The sequence below is a fragment of the Diadema setosum genome, chromosome 1, assembly GCF_964275005.1.
Source record: "Diadema setosum chromosome 1, eeDiaSeto1, whole genome shotgun sequence".
Classification (NCBI taxonomy): Eukaryota; Metazoa; Echinodermata; class Echinoidea; order Diadematoida; family Diadematidae; genus Diadema; species Diadema setosum.
Window position 1 is genome coordinate 6,648,712 of NC_092685.1, and position 27,586 is coordinate 6,676,297.

Here is a 27,586-nt window from a genome sequence, read left to right on the forward strand (position 1 = left end):
CGAAAAACAAGAACAAAACAGTGGGCAGTACACGCGCAGCACCAGATGCGGGGTTCGCGTGTTTTGCAAGCATCAAACAGAAAGAGCGTGGTAACAGCCGGTAAGAGATGGGCGGGTGGCCGCGGCGGTAACGGGTTCGAGTGCGTGCTGTATACGTATGTTCAGAGTCGAGTCGAGTCCATGTGCATGAGCTTACTGGCCATGAAAACATTGCGCTGGCCAAATGGTTTGGGGAAATGATCCTGGAATTGATGTTGGACATCTGGCAGCAGATTTACTGTGACGAATTTGAGCTATTCCTACCGAAACTTGTGAGTAGAACTCTAGAGATTTGGTGTAAATCTCTTTGGTAGAACTCCAATGTGGGACACTGCGAAGAGTTGCTAGTTGTGAGTTGGGTATGTATGATGCGTCATACTCGTTAGTCGTATTATAATGTGTCAATGTCTTTGAACTTCTTACTGTGCAGTGTACGCCTAGACAAACTAGTGAATTTATATAGATAAATGCAGTACGAAACTGGGCTATTTGTTTGGCTTGGTTATGAGTTCACCTGACTTTCGCACCTCCGATATCAGGATTGCGAGTAAAATGAGAAAAAAAGAAAAAAACTCGTAAAATTAGAGTATTCAAGATTGCAGTGCTAATGCAGAGTGCAAGTGTTTATTCATATGACTCTTATGTGGCAGGTCAGTTGAACTGTCTTGGCAGTTTATAGCGCTAGCGAGCTTGAATAGCAATAGCATGAAATAATTGCAGAATAGGCACCTACTAGTAGTGTAGATATCTGAAGGGTATTTCCCTTCAGGTCTTTATATTATGAAGATCCATCAAAGTCTACATACTCTATGTAGAATCTACTTCATATGATAATCTTAGTAACTGCTGGTGCTAGTAGGTACCTAAAGCATAATCATAATGCAGAATGTGATTGTGGGAGTTATAACGTTCTCGCAAGTGTCATGGGAAGTGAGAGAACTCTCGCACCTAATTGGGTTTTTCCATCAACGAATGAAACAACCCCTGCCGTAATTAGGTACCCTGTTGCAAACAGGGATGATTCCTCTACAGTTATCGTGAAAAATATGAAAGAAATAGTCTAGTATGAATATTGTGTTAAAACTCCCATTGTTTCTCAGCTATAATAAATGTCATCACGTCATCGTTTACAGTTAAAATGGCTTATCCTTAAAGGGAAGATAAACCCCAAGAACAATGTGGATTGAGTGAAAGCAGCAACATTAGTAGAACACATCAGTGAACGTTTGAAGAAAATCGGACAATCGATGCAAAAGTTATGAATTTTTAAAGTTTTGGTGTTGGAACCGCTGGATGAGGAGACTACTAGAGGTTATGACGTATGAGTGGACTACAATATCAAGAAAATATAAAGAAAATACTACAAAAATCCATTTTTCATGAAAATTACAAATTCCATCAACTTGATATTGACATATGTTACGGGTAGCAATTATTCCCCCTGCTTTCTGAAAGCGGCTGGTCCACTGCTCTTTCATAATTCTAGAAAAGTGAATTTTTGTTGAATATCCTTTATATTTTCTTTGTATTGTTGTCCACTCATACGTCATATCCTCTAGTAGTCTCCTCATCCAGCAGTTCCAACACCAAAACTTTAAAAATTCATAACTTTTGCATCGATTGTCCGATTTTTCTCAAACTTTCACTGATGTGTTCTACTAATGTTGCTGCTTTCACTCAATCCACATTGCTCTTTGGGTTTACCTTCCCTTTAAAGATACCAAATGTGTGACAAGCGCTTGTACTGAAGATGCCAGTATAAAGTGTAAACATCATTTGTTATGCCTCCGCCACGAAGTGGTGCCGGAGGCATTATGTTTTCGGGTTGTCCATCCGTCCGTCCGTCCGTCCGTCCGTCCGTCCGTCCGTCCGTCCGTCCTTCCGTCCGTCCGTAATGAATTTTGTGGACAAGGTAACTATCGAAACCCGTTGAGATATCCTAATGAAACTTGGCATGTATGTGTATTAGGGGGTGAAGTTGTGCCTATCAACTTTTGGGTGCACATGCTCAAGGTCAAAGGTCAAAAGGTCAAGGTCAAATACATAAAATTTCACTATTTCCACCATATCTATTGAATGCCTGAAGATATTTTCTTGAAACTTAGTGTATACATGTATTACCCAATTAAGATTCTGTGGTGAAAGTTTGCGTCATGAGGTCAAAGGTCAAAGGTCAAAAGGTCAGGGTCAAATACATAAAATTTCACTATTTCCACCATATCTATTGAATGCCTGAAGATATTTTCTTGAAACTTAGTGTATACATGTATTACCCAATTAAGATTCTCTGGTGAAAGTTTGGGTCATGAGGTCAAAGGTCAAAAGGTCAAGTAAAAATATTAAAACTTTTTTTTTTTCTCCATACCTTGGAAAATTGTTCAAGGTATCTTCATGGAACATAGTATACTGACTGGAAGTGATTATCTAGAGAAAGTAGGGTTCATGGGGTCAAAGGTCAGGGGTCAAAGGTCAAGTGCAACACTTCAAAATTTTACTATTTCCCTCCTATCATGCAATGCCAGCAGGGTTATTTTTTTTTTACACTTGGTGTATGCATACATGTGTAACCTAATAGAAATTCTCTGGAAAGTTTTTTTTTCTTCTTTTTTTGCCTCAAAGGTCAAAAGGTCAAAGATCAAGTGAAAGTGCTGAACTAACTTTTTCCTCCATATCTCGGAAGTGGCTCAAGTTATCTTGAAACTTAGTACATATTATGCATGTTCTACCTGAAAGTGATTATCTTATGAATTTTAGGGTCAAGGGCCAGATGAAAATGGTAACAATTTACTATTCAATTCAGAAATTGCACTTTTTCTCCACACCTGTACCTTGAAAATTACTCAATGCCTAAATGTATGAATGGGTCAAAGTCGAGTTAAAGTCCTTAAATCACTAGATACATGCTCTCCTATTCATCCAATTAAACCTAGGTCAAGGAAGGTGAACATTCAACACATTTGTGACAAACTTGTCATTTCAATATTTTGCCAATTTTGTGAAAATGTAATCACACATTGTCCACATGTACTATCTAGACCTATTGGGAAAATCATGCATTATGGCGGAGGCATACCATTCGCCAAAGCGACATTTCTAGTTCATTCTGTTTTATGGAACTCTGCAGCAAATTAAAAAAAGAAGAAGAAAAGAATGCAGAACAACTTGTTAAAGACTCCCCAATTTAAATAAAAAAAAAAATAAAAAAAGTTTTCCATGAGCGTAATGTGTGTTATTCTTGGTGTTCTTTTAGTAGAAGTCTATTAAATGAGTGTTGGTTTGTTATACCATATGGGAGGTTGGAGTTAGGCCCAACAGATGGGATGGAGGATTAAAATTTTTCTGGTTTGAAGAACTCTGTGAATAATGATGAATAATACTAACATACCACCCTGAAGCCCAAACAGGAGTAATTTGACAATTCTATGCTGGTTTAATAGTGTAATGGCTATTATCGGTGATTTTTTTTTTCTTCTTTTGTTTACAATGGTGTGTGTCGTAGCTATTTTTTTATTGCAATTTTACTATAAATTTCATGCCCTATATCATATTTTGCATCTGAAATAAACTTGTGTGAAAGTATGTCAAAAATGTGCAGAGTAAAATGTAAAAGTTTGATTTCTTTGAGGTACGGTCTCTAATTTGAGTTTCATGTTCACTGTCACACAGGCCTTGTGTAGAACATGCAGTACAGCTATGTGACTGACATACTAGAAACTAAGCAAAAGCAATGTTTATGGAGGAAAAAAATACTTGTAACTAATTCCAACATAGAAAAGAGAAACTTTTTGACCGTTAGAAACAAGGAGATTTCTAAACTTTGCATAATTGATATTTTGTTACAGTCCACACAGAACCCTACTTGCATATACTACCGTTGCAATGTATGTGTAATGAAAAGTCATGTTTATATGAGGAATTGTTATAGATTTCATGGACTATTTATCCATCACTCAGAACTCCCCAAGTTATAGGAAATGTTTTTGTAGATAGCATTCATTAGAAGCAAGTATTTCAGAACTATGGTACACGTCCACTCACCAATAATGTAAAAATGCTAAAAAATTGTAGTGTAGTGTGAGCCAATTACTGGACTGACATAATTGATGTACAAAATGATGCCCACTCTTGCCAAACCTTTACTAAGTTTTTGCATTTGTGTCTGTGTTGTGAGCATAATCATAGTATGAACATCTTCCTATGTTTCTTTCAGTAATTACTATCCAACAAGCAAGGAGGAAAGATGGATCGGAATGCAGTGATGCAGCTGCTTGTCATCCAGACAGGAGGTATGGCTGCTCACCTTAATACTACTAAGCTGTTTACACTTCATAAAGTTACGCAAACACACATAGTGCATTTTTCATAAAGGTTTGCTTTAGATCTGTCCCCTGTTCTTTATATCTTTGCAGTAAATGATATGAATAATATTCTAGTTATATAATGATGACAAGAGTTTTGTTTTGTTTTTGTATGTACATACAAGCTGCTCTTCTACCACCTTGAAATACTGAAGCTCTTTTCAAAGTCTCTGGAATCAGGAAGTAAGTTCACTCCGTTCACTTCATGTGGAGCATTTCAGTAAGTCTTATTTATTTATGTATCAGGTATTCTAGTTTACTGACACACCTAGTACTTTCATATTGTGAAAATCAAACAAAATTTGTTTTTAACAACTTGGAAGTCCAAATAGATTCCAAGTATCCAAATGCATTTATTGAAATGTATCATTGCTTCTTAATACAAAGGTAAACTGGCCCATTTAGTTCCAAATAGGAATTTCCAACAAATTTCCAATGAAAATTCAATCCTCAGTAGTGGATATTGAAGCAAATCACAATTCTACTTAAACAAATTTGACATCCACTGACATTATTCTGTAGTCATCAAAGGAAAAGAAGCAAGCTAGTGGAAAGTAACAGACCCCTTTTTTTATGTCAGAGCTAAGATATTTGTAACATTTATTCCCCAATCATTTCAAAATTTCCTTTCTGTTTATTGTTTTCTTTTACTCAATGTTTGTTTACTTTTTGTTGCACCAGGAACAATTGACAAAAGTTATCCACAGCAAAAAGGGGCGTATGCCTTTGAGATTGGTGAGAGTGCAGCCAAGAGCATTCTTGAACGACACAGAATTCCTCTGAAGGTGCGCTATGAGACGGTGTGCCAGAAAGACAGCCAGTATATCTCAGACGAAGACAGGTTTGTTGAGAATTTTCAGCTGAGTAAATCCAGAGTTGATAGAAAGTAGAGTGGAACAGTTTTACAAGAAGCTTTAAAGCATTGTGTGATAGTGTGACATTTAATATCTTGCATTAAGGGGGGGGGGGGGGGAGATAACTGTAGAAATGCAGAGAGAAGGTTTTTGTTTGTTTTTTAAGTCAGAAGACGAGAATGATATTGATTGAATGTTTTGACTGGACCCCTTTTTCTCTTTTATTTTAGAATGAAAGATCGGTGCAAAGATATTAGTTGATATTGTTAATTGAAGGAATTTACACTTGCACTGTAAATGACTTACTGTATGCTTCAAAGTCAATGCTTCCTGTCACACTAATAATTGATCTAGGGTGTGTAATCCATGACTAAATGTCTGCTGCAATTGTAGTGTTTTAAAACGTTCACTATTATTTCTTTGCAATTTGTACCCCAGACTCATTGTTAATGTAAACTTTGTTGTATTCGGTAGATGCATTGCCCTCTTCAACACAATCTGCAGTGAAAAGTCACCTGAACTGACTCATAGGTTGTATCCTATATGCCTTACTTCTTCAGTAGAATGTGCTGAACAGTCAACCCAGTGTATTTTTTAACTCAATTTTCTAGCAGATTCCAACAATGTTCACAGATTTTTGTTTTGTAAGTGTGCAAACATGGTTCCAAACATTTAAAGAGAAGAAATACTTTGTCACTACTTCAAACTACATGTCCTCACTGTCCGCATAATTATGTCATATGTGTATCTTGTCTGTGCATGTACTTTCAAAATGATTTTGTTGTTGTTGTTGTAATAATGAACTCATTTGCACTTTGTACCACAGGTTGAATCTACTGACAATTTGCAATGACTGCAGTGAGAAGCACATAATCATCACCCATGGAACAGACACACTTCTGAAGACGGCTGCATTTCTCGGTCACCAGAATCTCCCAAAGAGAATCATTCTCACTGGTGCCTTTCTTCCTGAAAAGTTTCGGGACTCTGACGCCACCTTCAATGTGGGAACGGCCCTGGGCGCCATCCAGTGCATGACGGAAAACGGGATCTTTGTGGTACTGAATGGCCTGGTGTTGCCATGGAAACAAGCAATGAGGGAGCCAGACACAGGACAGTTTGTGCGAAAATAGTGAAAGGTTGTCATTGTTTGTGTGATGATGCTGTTAGTCCATTGCAAAGACTGAAGCCAATTTTTTCTTCTTTTTGATTATCATGATCCAGATTATCATTTATCAGGAGCCAAAAAGCTGATTCTCATGTGGATAACTTGGGTGAAAGAATACCACCATTATGTGTAGGGTGCTCAATATTTGTCAGTGACTGGCTGACCAGAAATCATCTGGAAAGCAGATGGATATTCTCAGCACTCGGTTTGCTGTGTATAATGTGTTGTGCTCGTGTACCAGTAGTCATATGTGTGGGACTATGATGCAGTACATTTTTACATATTACATCCTTCGATCATCATGCAAGTATGATTGAAATCGCTAAGAATCTTAGCGCCGTTGTTTCTCGTTCTCTTGCCCTGTTTCTGTATAATCTTTTCATTAGCATTTGTTCAGTCTTCCTTGTCTCTCGTTCACATCAGAATCTGTTTCTCATCTCATGATGATTTACTTGCAGTTTTATACCCAGTTAACAACACTTGCAAGTTAATGGTAGTCACATTGAGCAGGTAACAATTGTCTTCCACATGCTCTGGCATGTTCCAGTCACTTATACAGAGTACATTATGTCTTATTACTTCTTGGGTGTATGTGTGTGTGTGTATGTGTGTGTGTGTGTGTGTGTGTGTGTGTGTGTGCGTGTGTGTGTGCGTGTGTGTGTGTGTGCGTGTGTGTGTGTGTGAAGTGATGGTGGTGGCTGGATTTTCCTCTTTTCCAGCAATTGTCCATCCAGTGATCAGAGATTTGTTACATGGAAGTGAATTTCCTTGTTCTTTCTTGTAGTTCACACCCTTTGAAAATTGTTATTTCTTTAATTTGGATGTACCATGAATGTTCAAGATTTTTAAAAAGTGGAGAAAGCCAGTGAGAGAATTTAGATTTCATATGCTGAACACAGGAAAATGATTGAGATTGAAAAAAAAAAATTGTTTTTGTTTTCAAGTAATGACTGGTCTCTCAAAATTATACACTCTTTTATGTGAGGAATGTATGATTTGGCAAGAGATTCCTCTGACATTGTAATGTATGAAACTCATGTTTAAAAAAAAGAAAAAAATATATACTTGAATGTGTATGAGCATGCAGCTTCTTCATGACAAGTGCATGTATACATTGGAGGAGTCCAATTCCGTAGTATTTTCAGATCAGTTATGTATGCCAAATATCTCTTTGTGTTTATTTTTGTACCATTTTATTTTTATCAAGGTGGAGAGAATGTGTCTCTTTGAGAAGCTATTCAATCATGAAATGTGAGAAGCTTTCTGCCTTTTATTGGTTTATGCCTTAACATATGCATTATTTTTTTTTTTAAATCAAGGTTGTCTTGATGTAACTTGCAATATCTACTGTCCCGGGTTAATTGCAGTGTACTTGGTATCTTCACAGGATCTTTCATAGCTTGTGCTTGATTGTAACTGGACTGGACTTGGTGGGCATTGTGCAGTGTGTTAAAGGGATGGTACAGTATTGGTGGAGATGAGCATTGGGCTTTTAACTTTTTGCGATATACCAAGAAAACACATGATATAGTACAGAGCGTACCATTTAAAGAGGACTTCAAAGTTTATTTGATGAAAATCGGGTTTGGAATGACTGAAACATCCAAAAACAAAGTAAAACAAAGCGATCGTAATAAAGTGTGGGTCTCACTCTTAATTAGAATCGCTCTTTTTTATATCTTGGCCATTTCAAAACCAATTTTCATCAAATAAACGTTGAATTCCTTATAGAATTACATGCTCTTTCATATTTCATAAGAGGTTTCTCATTATCTCACCAAAAATGTTAAAAACATGAAATTAGGTCTCGACCAAAACTGTATGATCCCTTTAAGCAATTACATGTACCACTATAGCTTATTGTGGTGTGGGGGGGGGGTGAATATGATACTGTTTGTGTATATGAATGAAATGAGAGAGAAAAAGAGAGGAAAAAACCAAGAACACACGAATAACTGCCTTATTTTCCCTGTATACTCAAAAGCAGAGGATTACAGCAAGTGTGACAGTGCACCAGCTGACCTGACTGATTAACATCAGAATTTGACAAATTGGAAACTGGTCTGGGATTGGATTGAGTCTAGGCCTGCCATGCCTCCATAATTCTTTAAGAGTCTTCCTGACAACTTAGATATTTTTTTCCTGCCCTGACAAGAGGATTAAACAAAATTATCCCTGCCCACTGAGGTGCATGTGAAATACAAGTGTTGTATCTCCCTGAATATTCTCTGGAACATCCCTGATTTGCAGCCCTGCAAGGCTACTAATACATTTCTGGTCTGTGAGGAGCTTACTGTAAAACACGATATATTCACAGCATGAACATTTTGCAAATTGAAGCCGACGGCCTTTCTCGCGGCATGAAATTTTCGCTAATTGCCATTGGCATCCAATGCATATTGTGTAGGCAAGAACTTTCACGTGCAATTTAATTTCACGAATGTTTGCGCTTGTGAAATTTGCGAAATTAAAATGCACGCGAACATTCCTCATTTTACAGTACTTGGTCTTCTCGTGCCCCCCCCCCCCCCAATCTTCCAATTGGTGAGACAAAATAGGGCAGAAAGAATGTTGCAAGTTAAGTCCTGTGGACATTAAATCCAGGGAGTGATTAAATCTCAACTTCTGCATGCTTTGTTCATGGAGTTCTATTGTGTGTAAAGTAGTTTTAAAAAGTTTTGTGGTGAGATGACATTCGATAAAAACCGAACTAACTTGAGATATAGGTCAAGAATGAGTCACTCTTGTGTACTATCAATAGATCATTGTAGTTATCACATGGTCAGTTACTGTCATTACAGATATTTTGAGACACTAACCTCATTTCAAAACTGAAGTTTTTGCAAAACTGTCAACTGTGTGCTTTCTTGGTTATTGTTTGTTGTTTTGGTCTTATTCACCAACATATTTTTGTATAAAGCACAAAATATTTGGGGCAATGGCATTCTTTGGGGATACACAGTACACACTGAACCTGTAATTTTAGTGCAAAGTGGATTGCCTGTGTTGCTTGTGCATAAAATTGTGTACCTCTAACAGTTCTATGCATGGTGTGGTGTTAGCCTGATTTTGATATACTTCATCTCCATGTTACAGGTTGATGTACTGATACATGTACTGCATATCATGTATTTATCAATGTTGCCCCCATCATTGCCATGATTAAGTCAAGTCATATGCATTTTAGGATGTGAAAGCATTTCTTTTTCTTTTTCTTTTCAAGATTTTGTTTTGATTTCTTTCATCCATCCAAACTTGACCTAGTTGTAAATTAGCAATCCCGCTCAAAAATGTTTTTTTTTTTGTTGCAATATTATTGTGCCTTGATCCAACAGGAAGGCCATTGAGAGGCAATATAGATTAGGTTTATTAGGTAATGTAATCTCTATTAATCAACAATCAATTTCCAGACATCTCTCCCAATTGGTGAAGAAAGTACTCCAGTGTGCATGCCGATCACTAACCAAATACACTGAAGGGTTAAAACAATTTAGTGCGAGTAGATTTCATGTAGCAAAAAAAAAAAGCTGCTGAAAACTGCTTATCCAACAGTGGTGATCCAATGGAGTCAAAAGGGGCCTGAGAAGCTTTGGCCTCTTCTGATTCAAGATTTCATGTAGTATGACAATCACTGAACCACAGATCATCTTCTCCAAGATGAAGATTGGCAAGTCACATGTCTATTCAAATGTTTTGTATAATGCAATAGTTAGACTGCCATTCAGGTTGCTATGTGTGTGGGGTACCAGTTTTGGCATCGTGTGTAAGTACTTTTTGGCACAAATGTATATTTTCTTGATTACTTTGTCATCATGATTCCGATGTGTTGACAAAAATTATATTTGATTGTGTGGATATTCCACTCAAGTGATGAGTGTACTAAAAATATGGATATTAAAGCCACTGTGAATTTAAGTTGAGTATGAGTTTGAGTTTGGATTCACTTGTTGGAACTGTAGTGCAGCAGTGATTACTGCAGTGCTCACAAACAAACAGCTGTAGGACTGTTAACTATAATTGTGCGTTTACACTGAGCACGGTACGGTCAGTGGGCTGGGTTTTTGCTACAGTACGCCAAAACGAACCATGTCTGGTTCTGTTAAGAAAAGAATGGGTAATTTGGTACAAAATCACCCAAAATGTTATTCTTATGTCAAAATTGAGAGCAACAAAATCAACAGAAGATTTATTTTGTAACAAAATTATTAGCAGGGAAGTGATATTGTAACAGAATCAGACATTGTTCCTTTTGGCTCAACCAAAGCAAAAACCCTGTTCCATGACCCGTGCTGGATTCTCATGGACGTAGCAATAAAAAAAGTGTCAGATTCAATGGCACCAATGCTAATGCCTATGGATATGAACAGAGGACCTTAAGTCTGTGGTCCTGTCCACTGAACCACAACAGCCCCTTGTAATCCTACACATTCTTTCATTTTTTTTTTCCACCAGTTTGAGACAGACCTGCCCTGTATTCGTGTACACTGTATATGTATTTCATGCACAATTCCAGTCAATGTGTTAAGTTTAATATGCTCAAAAGCATGAAATCTTAACAATAATGAAAAGGTGGAAAATTTAATTGTTATTGGTCAAAAATATGTGTATATATGAACTGTAAAATGTGGTTATTGTGATGGAATCACATTTTAGCATTCTTTTAACAGAGGTGGTGATCACAGTCATATATGCATATTAGATTAGGTATATAATGGTGATGTAACCAGTTTCACCACCAGTGTACAAAAAAACTGATAAAAATTCTATTTTTCTCCAATAAAAGTAGTATGTAATTTTATTCCCAGCTGAATAGCTTCAAATAATGATTTGTCAGTGCACGAGACTTTAAAGAACAAGTTCACCTTCATAAACATAAGGATTGAGACAATGCAGCAATATTAGTAGAGCACATCAGTGAAAGTTTGAGGAAAATTAGACAATAGATGCAACAGTTATTAATTCTTAAAATTTTTGTGTTGGAACTGCTGGATGAGGAGACTACTACAGCTTGTTATGTCATATGCGTACAACGGTATAAAGAAAATGTAAAGAATATTCAACATATTTTCTCTTTTTTCACATAATAAAAGAGCACTTTACTTGCCTCTTTCTAAAGGGCAGGGGGAATAATATTACCCATAACACATGTCAGCAACGAGTCAAGGGACTGTACTTTTTTTCAAAAGATGAAATTTTGTGAAATTCTCTTTATATTTTCCTTATATTGTTGTACTAATGTGACATCATACGCTGCAGTAGTCTTCTCATCCAGCAGTGACTGCACAAAAACTTCAAAAATTCATAATTTTTTAACGGATTGTCTGATTTTCCTCAAACTTTCAATGATGTGTTCTACTAATATTGCTACATTCACCCAATCCTCATGTTTATGAAGGTGAACTTGTCCTTTAACATTATCTAATTTCCCCTTCTGATTAGTATATCAGGCATTACAGATGTATCACTTTTTTTTCTGCAAACAGAAATCCTACTGCTCTTTCATTCACGTCTGCTAATTATTGTTTTAAACGTTCATTTTGCTGTTTGTTTTGTATTACATTGTACTGTAGTTTCTACAAGTCAACTTGAGGGCAAGGTGCGAGATTCAACAGTACAGGTATATTCATACAGACTTAAATGTCTCCCTCTATTGACTACAGTCAACGCATAAACTCGATCATCCAGTGCACGACGGAAATTCACACCCGATTAGATGTTGAGAAGTTAAAAGATCTCGCATTTCTTTCATTTCTTTCCGTAACAAAATGCCAGTGATATTTCTTTTTCTCATCTATCTATCTATGTATCTATGTATCTATCTATGTACTTAGTATCTATCTATTTTAATCATGGCTACTGCTCAAACACTGAATAATAGATGTTTATGTATGTCAATGAAGGGTAAATGGTCGATCAATTACATATAACATAGAGCTAACTCGACGCGAGAATCAGTATTTTGAGCATGATACATATATGTATATGATATATGTATATATATATATGTATATCTTACTGCCATTGGACAAAATAGGCCTACCCGACACAAACAGGATGTAAAACACTCGGATGACAGACCAATATGTGATTAGAGGACTAGGGGTGCTATACTATTGGCAAACACTGTAAAGGCGTTCGCCGATAAAACAAAAGGGGGAAGGTCTATTTGTTTCTTTCTGTTTTGAGCGTTATTGATTGTTGAGTCACAAGCACACTAAAGTCTTCAAGTGTTGTGGGCTCGCCATGAAAAAGAGCTGAGTGGGATCCCCCGGGCAGAATGACGGTTCAATAGTTCTGAAGAAAAGGAGATGGTAGTAAAGACCTCATTGAGCGAGCAGGACTGGGGGTTCTATTGTCCAAATATTGGATGTGCGGCTTTTAAATTTCGTCTATTCAACTTCACTGGGGCTCGCTCATGTTGAGCTGTCGTAGATGTTTTCATTTTATTACAGAGAGAGGGGGAGAGTTTGCAAAGCGCACACACGGAAACACACAAACATAAGTCTGCTGTCGCTCGTTGCTGTAGCCTGCTTTGACTCACGAACACGCGCTCTAAACAATGCTAAACCCGATATATGCTGTAAGGTCAGTTGACGCGCGTTTCAAAGTTCAGCAAAACTCGATCTCCGGCTGATTATCATCGGATCTGTGGGCACACAGAGTAGAGTCTGTAAGTTTGCGGGTCTGTGTCGCCGAACGTCGCCGGTCTCGGTGTTTCCTCGCTGGCTCCAGACGATGGCAGCGTGTCAGTTTTCGGTAAATCTAGAGCCAACTTCAGATTGTGCCCATGAACGTGATACAGGTCGTCCAAGTAACGATTTATTTCGACTCCCAACCGTGACGGTACGTGGCACGAGGAATTTATCGATTAGCAGCGACAGCGCTGTCGGGAGCAGCAGCAGCAGTCAAAGCAGCAGTGCGTCGAGTAGTGCGGCCAGTTCGCCAGGGGCTTCGCCAACATCAAGTGGTGGTGTCATGGAAGTTCTTAGCTCAAAATCCCAAACCGCTAATGCGGTCAATATGCAGCTTGACTTGTCGAGTATGGAGCCTAATGCAAATGCATTACGAGAGAAACTGGAAGACTTAAGCAGCAACAATAATAACCTGAATTTTAACAGCCCGACAAAGGATAAGTTACTATCTGGTCGTCGAAGTTTGATCAGGTCAAACAGCAGTGCCTGCAGCAGTATCTCAGAGGAGGGTGTGTCGGATGAAAGTGAGTCCGAAAGTTCCTCGTCTTCATCTCCTCGGAACAGACCTCCTCTCCAGAGGACGGCAGCCATACGCGAAGACGTGGACATCTTCCACGACCTCTCGCCCCGCAGCTCCAGCCCCATCAGTACCGTCGAAGAACTCGAGACTTACTCCGGAATAAAGACGGTAGTTAGGCGACAGAGGAAGTCACAGGGCGGACGCACCAGTCCCAGTTGGAGATGGAGCGTTATGGGTGTCGCCACCGGCGATTTTGATGCAGTAACCAGGGCAACGCATAAAAGTAAGCATCACAACCACCACCATTCTTCTAACGCCTCTGGATCGACACCGTCTCCGTCTGGTGGGGGTAACGGACACGCTCCGGTAGGGAGGAGGAGCTCTCTTGTTGGACCTGCAGCTCTTGTTTCACCAAGGACCAGGAGATTATCAACCGAGTTCAGGAGGTTGTCACTTCAGATGGACATGCCGTGGAGAGGTGGGTTAACAACAATCACAAGTTTTAAAGATAGTATACCCTACCATGAAAGAGGCATTATTCTCGATAATTTTATCTTACAAATGGGATTAATTAAAACTCTATACACAGGTATAGGTTTGTAATTAACCCCAGATATCCATTTCCTATGGGTTTTGACGTAATCGGGTATGATAGTGCCAAAATAGCTGGTCATTATGACTGATGTGACATTACAAATTAACATTAAAATAACTGCCGATTCCCTCTGTCATCCCATAATGAGGAAATTATTATGCTGATCTTATTGAAGGGAGTAAATATATTAATCTCTGTCAGTCATTATCGAGATAAAGAAATATATGCAATGCATATTATGTACATGATAGTTTCTAATTATATTTTGATAAAAGAGAAGCTCTCATTGAGATCAAGCAAACATTGTGATGTACATCAATCCGGACGTCAATTAAGATCGTTGACAAAGTTAAATTCTATCAATGACTGTGGTTGATATATTAATTCTGCGATACTTTATTATGATAGCTTCATTATATACAATTACTGAATGGGCTAGAGCTCCTTTACCACTCTTACGCCTGTTCACTTTACCAATATACCACTATGATACAGGCATACTTCATCAAAATCATTCGGTCCTTTGATGTCTTTTGATAGTTTGGCGTCATACAGGACTTGGATAAATCAGCAACAATCTCTACGACGTAAGACTTACCACTCGATATCGTCACTTTTACGGTGTCAGCATTCCATCTAAGTTTTAATCTAAAAGTTTTCTTTAGCAACAACTATAAGTATGGATTTGTTTTAGTAAACTTCTTTGAAAAAGAAAATGTGATGGCACACAAAAAAAAAGATTAAATAAGTGACTTGTTTGAGATGAGATATGTCTCATCTCAAACAAGTCACTTATTTAATCTTTCTTTGTGTGGGAAAAACAAATCTCCTTGGGTTTAAAATTCGAACATTTATGTTGGCAGTTAGAGATGATGGTTGGCCACTTGTGTTTCTTTGATCTTGTTTGTGTTCATCCCTGTTTGTGCAGTTACAAAATTGTAACGGACAAAGAAGTAAGAAAATAGCACCATCACTAACAATAATTAAGTCATGTTTGTAGACCAGCTAGCCCCTGCCTGTAATAGATTGGCAACGCGTCTTTGCTGCAGAGAAAGTTTCAAAGAAGGCATCTGTTTAATCGACAACTAAAGTCACCTGTTAGCCCCCCCCCCATGTTTAAAATTGTGTACATTGCTTCACACGTTGCACTTGTCATTCCTCTCTTGATACGTTTATACATGTACATGTATGTAACGCTTCGAACTCAAAGTAACGTCTCGTCAAGGAGGTACTAGGCGAGCTCGCCTAGTACCCCCTTGGTCTCATCAACTGAGAAGACAAACGCGCGCGCGCACACACACACACACACACACACACACACAAATGAAAAAAACAAAAAACTCTCGCACACAAATAAACAAGCAAGACCAAAAACTCACACGCACACAAAATCCTCTTTTACGTAATCAGAGGGCTTATTTCGACCTTACCCTGAGAACGACCCCTATATCATCGACTAAAGGGTGGGATATTAACTTAATCTCTCTTTACAAGGAGGGGAAAATCCACTGCACCTTCACAGAACGCAGAAACTTATCAGATTTCAAACATAAATAAGAGTAACGTATCAGAGGCACCATGTCGAATGACATTTTGTAGATCAGCATGTGGTTACAAACCTCTGTTAGTAGCTCCATGGTTACATTGAATGAGCTTGACTGAACAGGACATGAATGAATAAAATGCGGTCAAAGACTCGGGAGAATGTCGGTAGTACATGTACAGCCATTCAATTTCCAATAACTCCACTAAGTTACGTCGACAAGGTGTGCTTTCAACAACGACTTCCCAAGAGCTTGACTCAGAAGGCAAGGCAATTCAAATCAAGCCACGTTTTGTTACAATCGGAAAGAAGTGAAATATCAAGATAATAAGGATTCGAAGCGCACACAGCAGGTACAGTATACTTCCGGAGAGACCAAGCGATAATGGTTATCGGGACAATCGCAGGTTCATGAAAGAGTCATTACCTGCAATAATGAAGCATTGCCCGATGGTGCGAGTTGGCCCGTTTGCCGAGTTCAAAAAGTCGAACTTGAAGTCAAATAAGGCAAGTTTTTGATGGATGACAAACGCCAAAACATGCATTGTGCTTTTCACCTCACGAGACATTTCAAAGGGAATTCTATATTTAATAATTGATTTAGAGCCATTGAAAATGTGCATTTCACTGCGCGAAACTATATTATTTTTTATAGAGCATAGAGAAATACTTTATTATTGAGAAATTGTGTCTTCACTATTCTGCTGTAATTTCTGTTAGTCCTCGAAATGACATGGCAAACCAAGAGTATTTAGACCGATGTTTGTTTGTATGGCAGTATATTCACTCACTGTAGTGTTCAGGAATATGCAATTATCTTCTTTCTCCCACATCTCTTGGTTTGACTGAACAAAATATCATCAATACCTAGCTTGAACGATCTTCATACATAGACTTACTCATTCTTCAACTCAAATACATTAACCTGTGATGTTTAGATGTAACAAGTTACCAGTATCAAATCGCTGTTCTTCTCCCTTCTCCCTTCCTGTCTCTTCCTCAATGGAATACAGCATATTTTTCTTAATGAATGTACTGTCAACTGATTGAATGTATCAATCCCACATTCCATGTTTTCCCCTCACAAGAGATATTCAGTTCATTTCCAGAACAATAGGGTAAACAGTCCAAACTATCTCCGAGTTGATGTCAGTTGAGTTTCGAATCCCCCCCCCCCCCCCCCCACATGCTGAGTATGGGTGTGGGCGTACTCTGGTCTGTTTGCCTGTTCAATCTTGCCCATCAAGCATAACTCACAATAATGTATCTGATCAAAAGATTATAATTACTGCAGCCAACTGTGACTGCATATACCAGGTGGCATTGTAAACCGGTAGAGCAGTGTTTACAGTGCAGTGCAAGATTTACTCTACGCATGGCATTGATACCTTCTTCCTCACTTCTTTTACCGCCTTTGCCCTTGGAATACGAATTGTTTACCATCATCCAGAAGTGAACTTGAATACTAAAACTAGCAAATAGCCCGCATATTTCTGCTTGTGACTACTGTATTGTCTTGTGATCGACTTTATGCTAGCGAATCACATGATGAGCGAATCATTTGACAATAGGGACTGTAAACACCATAAGTTACTTGGGGTCCCACATCCCTGTGAATATTTTTCCGTGAAACAGGTACTGACATTAACAAAATTAAAGAAAATACATAAAATCCAGGACATATTCAATATCTCTTGCGACTGGTATTCAAGTGCAATATATCATTAAAGTCTTTATAACAAACAAACAAAAAAATGCGACGGGGGTGGGGGATTCTGCCCCAAATCCATTTATGGGTCCTTCTATATTAAAGGCAGACTCAAAATTTGCACGTGTTTTGAAGATTGCAGAATTACTGCATGTGTTTTGAAGATTGCAGAATTACTGCATAAAAAATTAAGCATGCCCGACATCCAAGTGGAGTGAAGTTTCTAAAAGACCCACCCTCATCATAACAAACTTGCACACTCAGGATATGAAATAAAAGAGGCAGTATAGATGAGTATGATACCATAATCACACATTGATGCTCTTACTACTACATTGTATACTAGCGAGTGAAGCAGGAGTTTGGTTTATACCAGGTAGCCCCGTCCTTATAGCCACTCAAAAATTTTGTTTGTTCCTATATACGCGTTTCCATCGGTGACAGTATAGTATGTGAATGTTAACATGTATACATTTTTACGCGATGAAATGAACTTCTACGTGAATTATACGATGTTAAGTAGCAACAACAATGCTCAAACCCCTCTACAAAATTGCAGACAAACAGACACATATGCACACAAACACAAACAGAATCAAGCAAACATGCGTTTCACTTTCAGAAGTGTCTTTTCAGTCTGTAAGTCGGTCTAACTCAGGAGTTTTTTTTTTTTTTTTTGTAAAATATGAGAGTTTACTGCTGTATAGCGTAGTTGATATACAGATCACGTGACTTGTTGAAAAGGATATCCATCTTTCAATATTGCAGTTGATTTGAGATAGCATCTTAACACGATGGAAATGCCAAGTCGCGGCAGGCGAGAGTACTCCAAAATAGCGCTTGTGTTTCAGGGAGACTGAGATCGAAATTGACGGCTATCGTAAACTTTTGATTTTCCCTAATGACTGACATAACAGGTCTTTTCCTCAGATATTGCCATGTTTTCTTTTTCTTTCTTTTCTTCTTCTTCTTCTTCTTCTTCTTCTTCTTCTTCTTCTTCTTCTTCTTTTTCTTCTTCTTCTTCTTCTTCTTCTTCTTCTTCTTCTTCTTCTTCTTCATTGAAATGGGAAGTAGGGGCCTATAACAGAGTGCCCTCTCGGCCGGAAGTGAAACTCCGCTCCATGGTGCAAGTTGACTGACGTCAGATGTACGTGTCATCCCTGCTAAGTAGTTGCAGCTTTGCATGTTGCTATAATGATGAAGGGATTTTGTATGTATTCTGTTTGAATTCATTGCAGCACGAATGGTCATGCAGAAGATTTGTGTGCCAAGTCTGTGGAACGGATACCAGTATGAGGCATCGGCATTAGTACTTTATCTCATTTCAACGTATGATTATGACCGACCTATATTTATTATTTTTTGCTTTGTTATCACAGCGAAAATATACTTAAGTTAACTTGCTTTGTTGACTTATTTTGCTTTACTTTATACCATTTCTTTACTCTGAAACATGATGAAATACTCTTACAAAAGTCTTGCTCACCATGTTTGATGCAATTAGTGAATCACACACTGTAAAAACATCGGTGTTAGATTTAACATCACGGGTGTTAAATCTAACACCGATCAAACTTCAATAAAGGACCACACCCACAGGTGTTAAGAATGCACTGTGATGGTGTTGAAAAGTGTTCACCTGACACTTCGTGGTGTTAATTTGACACTGTACTGGTGTTAATTCAAAAATGACACCACATGGTGTTGATTTGATATTTGCTGGTGTTAATATCAATGGTTTAACACCCGTCCAGCTTCAATAAGGGACCACACCAGCTGGTGTTACTTTGGTGTAAATCTATTTTCACATTTTTCAAAAATCTAGTATTTTAATGTAAAATTCTTGATCGTCTTGTTTAAATTAAAAATCAACAAGAAGTGCAGTTACTAAGAAACTCTTCAAAAAAACAGTTTAAAATTTGGAAATGACACCCGTAGGTGTTAATTTAACACCATAAATGAGCACCGAAAATTCAACACCACCTCGGTGTTCACTATTTAACACCGGACTTTTTGCAGTGCAGTGACATCATGGCATAAACAAGCCCTACCAATGGCATAATCATATTCTCATGGTTCATAAAGGGGATAAAATAGATTTTCGGAAGAACTCACTTCATTTTCAAAACAAATGCCGGAATTATCACGATAGCGCATGGTGGCAAATGTTATCGCGTTTCGGTCGTTTCGAATTATGGTGACGGGTCTAATCAGGCGCATGTATAGGTGTATCGATAAGCCCGTATACGGCATTCTGCTAAATAGCATCAATCAGCAGGGTTTGCCCTTGCTGAAACAGCGAATTTGTGACGAGTAGATTCACCTTTCTTTCTTTTTAATCGAAACATAAAACATCCTATGGCAGGGAGCTTCCGTCCACTTAGTTACGTATAGGGTTGTTTGTTCAAGATAGCTTTGAGTTTACACAATTTAGTATGAGAAAAGCCAAATCGAAGCCAGTCAAGAGTTTCGTCTATAGATGAAGATAGGCACTGAATTGACCGATAGTCGAAGGTTTGTGATTTACATTTTCACCGTGTTCCGCGTGCCGTATTCATGTATATTATATTTGAACATTCTTTTATTTTTTATCTGAATGTACGGGGGGGGGGGTGTTGAAAATACGACAGCAACAATACTAAAAAAAAAAAAAAAATTGTTTAGGGTTTCTTTCACTGAAGAGAGGTCTCCAACAGAGTATCATGATCGTTTTTGTTTATTTGTTTCTATCTTTCTTTTCTTTGACCATTTTCGTGACATCATTGTGCTGTCTATTGAAGATAACTTTTTCTGACTTAACCTATCACTTATCACGTCCATAATTATCACTATATCATTTAGACTCAAACATTTTTCTTGCTCATGCCTTGGTTAACTTTGGAATGAAGGGATAAGTTAAGAATGGCGATTATTGCAGAGGTTCGTCGAGAATCCATTTCGAACGAAAATGTTATGTTTTCCAATTTCTGTGCTAACTTTTGTTTTTGTTGTGTGCGATGGGGTTGCGTGTGCGTGCGTGTGTGTGTGTGTGTCTGTGTGTGTGTGTGTGTGTGTGTGTGTGTGTGTGTGTGTGTGTGTGTGTGGGTGTGTGTGTGGGTGTGTTTCGAAATGGGACCAGACTGCTGCAGACCGTTTTGGTGACACATAAGATTCATGGCACAAGAAATTTGAACGCCCATCAATTACTGTCACTTAGTGTAGCAGTGGATTGATGGTTCATAAAGGTGCTTGTTAGTTTTATTCTTGACGGTCTTTACAACACAGTTTTGGGGGATCGTAATATACAGCAGGTGTACGATGAAGATGGATCAGCTTTCATCAAGACGTCGACATCCTCTGAAAGATTGTGTCGACGTGACGAAAATGGGAATGTACGCAATCTCCCTATATTTAGTTTGCATTGTAAGCGCATGCAACATCAATACACATTCGGTGCTGCTTAAATTGTTTAATGATATAATATGCTTGCGGTTGTAACATGAATTTGATAGCGCATAGCAACGATCAAGGAATTTTGGATGCAGGGTTCGTTGAACACAGGGTTCGTTGAACACGCATTATGATCACAGGGTCGATGTGTTTCATATTTTGGTATCATCAAGATATGGTTGAAAACGAAGTTTGTGATTTAAGAAGGATGATGTCACATATATTTTGAGGCAATAGGCATTGACTGGAGGACTATTTCAAATATCATGTATTTGTATATCATGCTGTCTTTATTGTATACAGTGACGCAAGTAATGGGACATCAATTATGTTTCTTCCCTGAAAATGAATGAATTTTCGCCTGCCATGCGCAATGTTATATCACACAATAAATCACCAATACACTTCCATAGCTCATGACAGCTTAAAAAACGACCATGAATCACTACGATTGTGTTTTATTTTGTTGCCATTTTCTCTATGGTAACTGTTCAGCTGTCTGTACTTCTATCCCATTATTTCCTTTGCGAAACGATGTATCGAGCGCCATGACTATTGCTTGCACAACACTGCAGTCATTTGCATTGCTCAAACTTTGAGATGTGCCAGCATGGCAGCGAAAGAGTTCAGATGATATTGTGAATATGTTTTAACTATGTACCAAAATCGTCAAATATTGTCTTCATCTTGATTATCAAGAGTATTTCAATTGGTTACGTTTCCATGACAACGTTCATCGCCATGATTGATTATGACGATATCGCTGCCATGGAAACAGCATCTCTATACAAGACACCCACACTACTACACAATGAGGGACGATGCTTGGCAAGGGCATATTTAATCGTGTTTATGAACTAAGCCACAGATTAACCAGGCCTTCTAAGCATGCCAAGTTAAAGTATAATCTTCTTGTTTGTTCGCATGCTGTTCTCCAATCTTGCATCATATCCCGAATATGATAATTATCAGGACGCGTTAGCCCACCTTCCAACCCTTGTCTTAAAAACGAGTACAGAGTCTGGATACCTAAGTTTGCCCCAGTAGACAAGTGGTGTAAGTTGAAAAGGGTTTGCGTTTTAAGGGTGTGGTCAGTATCTGCAGCAGACATCAGCCATGAAACGTTGCGTAGACTTATCGAATGTTGCCACACCAAACCCCTGCTGCTCATATTTTTGGCACTTGATCCATGGAGGTAGTTGTACCTCCATGCTTGATCATTACCAGGCGGGTAATGCGCCTGCACCTCAGACTTTTGAAATGCAGGCAATGGCATGACTGCGGATAGAGTCAGCGTGTGATAATGGAAGTGATCAAGGCTCGTAAATGTACACATTGCACGTTTAGATTATAAAACGTTTGCTAATGTGTCTCAGGTTTCCGCGCCTTTTATCTTAGCCAGACATTCGATATAACGAGAGGAGCAACCCTGCCAGTCTGCTGTATCAGCCCCATCGAGAGTATGTGCATATGTAGAGCGGGGTAACCGCTCTCGAGGTAATGGTTATCAGCGGGCCACGAACTGGTTGAACTTTTGATTGGAGGGGTCGCCCCTCTTTCTTTCTTCTTCCTCGAAAGCGCCATTTTAGACCCCCGTTGGCATCCCAACTAATTTCCCGCGCCCGCCAGGGCAAATTATCAATTCCTGCCGTGTTCCCTCCTCCTTTTTTCTCCAGAGACAAGTTAATTTTCTTCATGCCGTGCGTGCAGGCTGGCGAGATTGTTTCCAGTCTGAGCCGATGTAATTACAGCCTGACACGGTTTCTTACACGGTAGAGGTGTGTTCACCTCAGGAACCTCAGCTCAACAATACGGGTGAAGTTGATCGCGTGTTGCCATGGCATTGACGCAACAATAGATCGCCATTGATTGGTAAGGTTCATGATGAATAGGGTCTTGTCTCTAAACATTATTGTTTGGACAGTAATGAAAAGTCGCCAGAAATTGAAAGATACGACCGCTGTTCAACTTTGACCCTGGAACAACAAGACGTAAAAATATTTAATGGTATAAGACGATACCAGCAACTACCATCAAATCAACCCAGTACATCACTGTATCCATATCTAATGTCTGTAGGAAGGGCGATGAAGGTGACAGTATAATAATGATGAGCAGATCAACATATTAATTATTTCAGACTGAGAGCCTTTTGTGCATGACTATTACAAGCAGGCGAAAAGGGAACATCAACCACAAGGAAAAATCGGAAACAAAACAACCCGACATGTGTCCCTAAAAGCGTCGACCACTTCAGACAGATTATGACATCAAATCTCGAAACCAAAAAGTATCACATCTTAGAGTCTACGTACTTTTTAACAGATTATGACATCAAATCTCGAAACCAAAAAGTATCACATCTTAAGAGTCTACGTACTTTTTAACTTTATCGAATAGTCACATGTCTTCATGGCATATCTTGATAAACATAGTTTAATTCACAACTATCATTAATTTCCTCATACTTTTATGGATATCTCACCTCTAATCCCCTCATCTGTGCTCAGTTAGGGTGTTGACTTTGTTCGGGCAATTTGATTGTCATGTCTCGCATATCATGATAGCATGAAAATAATGTTTTCATACAAACTAAAGACCATGAAGCAAGTGAATTCACTCTCTCTGACTTGACGGTCAAATCGATCGTCGTGCGGGTGTGCTTCACCTTTTCAGCTTTACTGCATTCAAATTAAGCGATGTCATGAGGGTTAAAGGTTAAAATAAAGACAAAATAATGTACGTTTCTCTCTCAGACCGTCTGTCCGCTTACTCAGTCTGCATTTCCTATCTTGAGTTAATAACAAATGCGAATGCGCTTACCCAAATGTTTGTCTTTTATCTTATATCTGTCCGTATATTCATGTAAAATATTCATATTCTTTTTATTCACGCATTACATACATTACATTCATTCATACTTATTGTACCTATTTATATACGGACGTACTTATTTGTTTTGGCGTTGTGAAGTGCATAATTGGCATATGATAGGGTTGCAGTCGAAACCATGTCACAGTCACAAGGCTGCCAGTACTTGGCACCAGTCTCGTATATAGCATGATTATAGCGCATTCCCGATAGCTCGCCGCCCACAACTATGTGACGTCCTTACAACTTGTATATGCATAGGATGTAATCTCTCTGAGGTGACAACGTCACGCTGTAATGCTGCACGTGACGGAGACCGTTCACAACAGCAACGACTTTAACAACAGTGACGATAAAAATTGACAATGTTGTATTAAATACAAGGAAAACAATTATCTGTAAGCCTAAATTATTTCACATCTCTTCTGCGTCACTCTGAAGATGACACCTGTTTTATGAGAAAACCCCATTTTCTGCCACTTTCCATCTGACGGTGATATTTCTGTATCTGTGTAGCATGCACTGGCGTAGCCAGGGGGGGCGATGGGGGCGGTCGCCCCCCCTAAGATTTGGACCGAGGAGTTGGGAGGCGGAAAAAAAAAAATGCGTGTATACTGTATGCATGCACATGAAGCGGGTCTCCTTTCATCAAATAAGATAATTTTTTTTGAATATTTCACTCAAAGTGTGCACCAGATCGTTGAATTTCAATTCAAAATATGCAAAATCTCTCGTGCTTGGGAGGGGGAGACCCCCTCCCAAACCCTCCCCCTCTTTGCCGCTTTCCCTAGCTAAGTACACTTTTTAGATTAAAAAAAATTCTGAATAATTCTGAGTGCACAAGACTTTTCACTAATATTCCGAAAACTGAAGGTTCCCTCATGTATAAGGGGAATTTCCCCTTTTAATCGACCCTTTCCTCCCTCAGCCCCCCCCCCCCCCCCCAATCATTTTTTTTTTGATTACCCAAATGTTGATTCCATCAAATATGCTTATTATGCGTATACGAGATATCTCAATTTCAGCCTTAAAAAGATACAAGCTCCATCGGAAGGGAAGAGTGGAGATAACACTCGCCAACGCCTTCTTCCTGTTCCCCCCCCCCCCCCGCCATGCAAAGAAGTAGACTGTGGCTATACCAAGATCGCTTTATTTCAATTCTAAAAACGCAAAAGCTCCGCGAGCGGGAGGGGGAATCCCCCTTCCCCTAAGTTCTACCTCACTAGACTTTATACATACGCACAGATGGTGCACATTCGGAATAAGAGCTAAATTCCGTGATTTTAACACTTCGATGAAAAAGTGTTGCACCAAAAATTTGCACCAGATCGCTGAATTTCATGTCTGAAAACGCCAAATCACCTTCGTGTGGGAGGGGATATGCCCCTATCTACACCCTCGTGTGCATGCTTTTTCTGTTTGATTGCTGAACAGACAGCGTTCATGATATTCAGTGTAAGAATTAATACAAGAAGACTAGTGTGTTTGAATTATACTGTTTTATAGGCAAATTGTTCAATAATAATCTGCAATAAAATATACGGCAACCTTAAACAAGTGGGACTGTTTCAACTCGTTAAAACACGCAAAAACATGCATCAAATTGCACCATTTGCAACATCAAAATGCAAAAAGTTCTCACCGTAGGAGGGGGGACACCCCCTCCCACACCCTCCCCTACCCCCTCGCTCGCTCCGCTCGCTCGGGTTCAGTCGCGTTCATGATATTCAGTGAAAAGAATTAATACAAGAAGTGTATCTAAATTATACCATTTTATAGGCAAATTGTTCAATAATAATCTACACTAAAATATACTGCAATCTTAAACAAGTGGGACTGTTTCACGTCGTTAAAACACGCAAAAACATGCATCAAATTGCACCATTTGCAAAATCAAAATGCAAAAAGTTCTTACCGTGGGAGGGGGGACACCCCCCTCCCACACCCTCCCCTCCCCCCTCGTTGGCTCCGCTCGCTCGGGTTCAGTCGCGTTCATGATATTCAGTGAAAAGAATTAATACAAGAAGTGTATTGGAATTATACCATTTTATAGGCAAATTGTTCAATAATAATCTACACTAAAATATACTGCAATCTAAAACAAGTGGGACTGTTTCACGTCGTTAAAACACGCAAAAACATGCATCAAATTGCACCATTTGCAAAACCAAAATGTAAAAACTTCTCACCGTGGGAGGGGGGAAACCCCCCTCCCACACCCTCCCCTACCCCCTCGCTCGCTCCGCTCGCTCGGGTTCAGTCGCGTTCATGATATTCAGTGAAAAGAATTAATACAAGAAGTGTATTGGAATTATACCATTTTATAGGCAAATTGTTCAATAATAATCTACACTAAAATATACTGCAATCCTAAACGAGTGGGACTATTTCACGTCGTTAAAACACGCAAATACATGCATCAAATTGCACCATTTGCAAAATCAAAATGTAAAAAGTTCTCACCGTGGGAGGGGGGTTCCCCTCTCACCCTCCCCTACCCCCTCGCTCGCTCCGCTCGCTCCGCTCGCTCGGGTTCAGTCGCGTTCATGATATTCAGTGAAAAGAATTAATACAAGAAGTGTATTTGAATTATACCATTTTATAGGCAAATTGTTCAATAATAATCTACACTAAAATATACTGCTACCTTAAACAAGAGGGACTGTTTCACGTCAATAAAACGCGCAAAAACATGCATCAAATTGCACCATTTGCAACATCAAAATGCAAAAAGTTCTTATCGTGGGAGGGGGGACACCCCCCTCCCACACCCTCCCCTCCCCCTCGCTCGCTCCGCTCGCTCGGGTTCAGTCGCGTTCATGATATAAAATATACTGCAATCTTAAACAAGTGGGACTGTTTCACGTCGTTAAAACATGCATCAAATTGCACCATTTGCAAAATCAAAATGTAAAAAGTTCTCACCGTGGGAGGGGGGAAACCCCCCTCCCATACCCTCCCCTACCCCCTCGCTCGCTCCGCTCGCTCGGGTTCAGTCGCGTTCATGATATTCAGTGAAAAGAATTAATACAAGAAGTGTATTGGAATTATACCATTTTATAGGCAAATTGTTCAATGATAATCTACTCTAAAATATACTGCAATCTTAAACAAGTGGGACTGTTTCACGTCGTTAAAACACGCAAATACATGCATCAAATTGCACCATTTGCAAAATCAAAATGTAAAAAGTTCTCACCGTGGGAGGGGGGAAACCCCCTTCCCACACCCTCCCCTACCCCCTCGCTCCCTCCGCTCGCTCGGGTTCAGTCGCGTTCATGATATTCAGTGAAAAGAATATTTGAATTATACCATTTTATAGGCAAATTGTTCAATAATAATCTACACTAAAATATACTGCTATCTTAAAAAAGTGGGACTGTTTCACGTCGATAAAACGCGCAAAAACATGCATCAAATTGCACCATTTGCAACATCAAAATGCAAAAAGTTCTTATCGTGGGAGGGGGGACCCCCCTCCCACACCCTCCCCTCCCCCCTCGCTCGCTCCGCTCGCTCGGGTTCAGTCGCGTTCATGATATTCAGTGAAAAGAATTAATACAAGAAGTGTATCTAAATTATACCCTTTTATAGGCAAATTGTTCAATAATAATCTACATCAAAATAAACTGCTACCATAAACAAGTGGGACTGTTTCACGTCGATAAAACGCGCAAAAACATGCATCAAATTGCACCATTTACAACATCCAAATGCAAAAAAGTTCTTACCGTGGGAGGGGGGACACCCCCCTCCCACACCCTCCCCCCCTCGCTCGCTCCGCTCGCTCGGGCTCGGTCGCTTCGCTC

At 39.1% G+C, this 27,586-nt stretch overlaps 2 protein-coding genes across 3 annotated transcripts in view; both read left to right on the top strand.

Annotated features, from left to right (window-relative positions):
• The first annotated feature begins 172 nt into the window (after window positions 1-172).
• Window positions 173-6,977, top strand: LOC140233710 (L-asparaginase 1-like). 2 transcript variants are annotated; one of them, XM_072313820.1, is made up of 4 exons: window positions 173-311; window positions 4,250-4,325; window positions 5,079-5,238; window positions 6,078-6,977. In XM_072313820.1, the coding sequence occupies exons 2-4, from the start codon at window positions 4,280-4,282 to the stop codon at window positions 6,382-6,384; spliced, it is 513 nt and encodes a 170-aa protein (XP_072169921.1). In that variant the 5' UTR covers window positions 173-311; window positions 4,250-4,279; the 3' UTR covers window positions 6,385-6,977. The 2 variants fall into 2 exon arrangements, with proteins under 2 accessions (XP_072169921.1, XP_072169914.1); XM_072313813.1 differs by having other exon boundaries at window positions 303-398.
• Window positions 6,978-13,154: 6,177 nt separating this feature from the next.
• Window positions 13,155-27,586, top strand: part of LOC140234024 (uncharacterized) — a 28,748-nt gene continuing 14,316 nt past the window's right edge. The window contains exon 1 of the mRNA XM_072314108.1: window positions 13,155-14,109. Coding sequence (XP_072170209.1) covers window positions 13,155-14,109 — 955 coding nt within the window. The remainder of the gene's footprint in view (window positions 14,110-27,586) is intronic.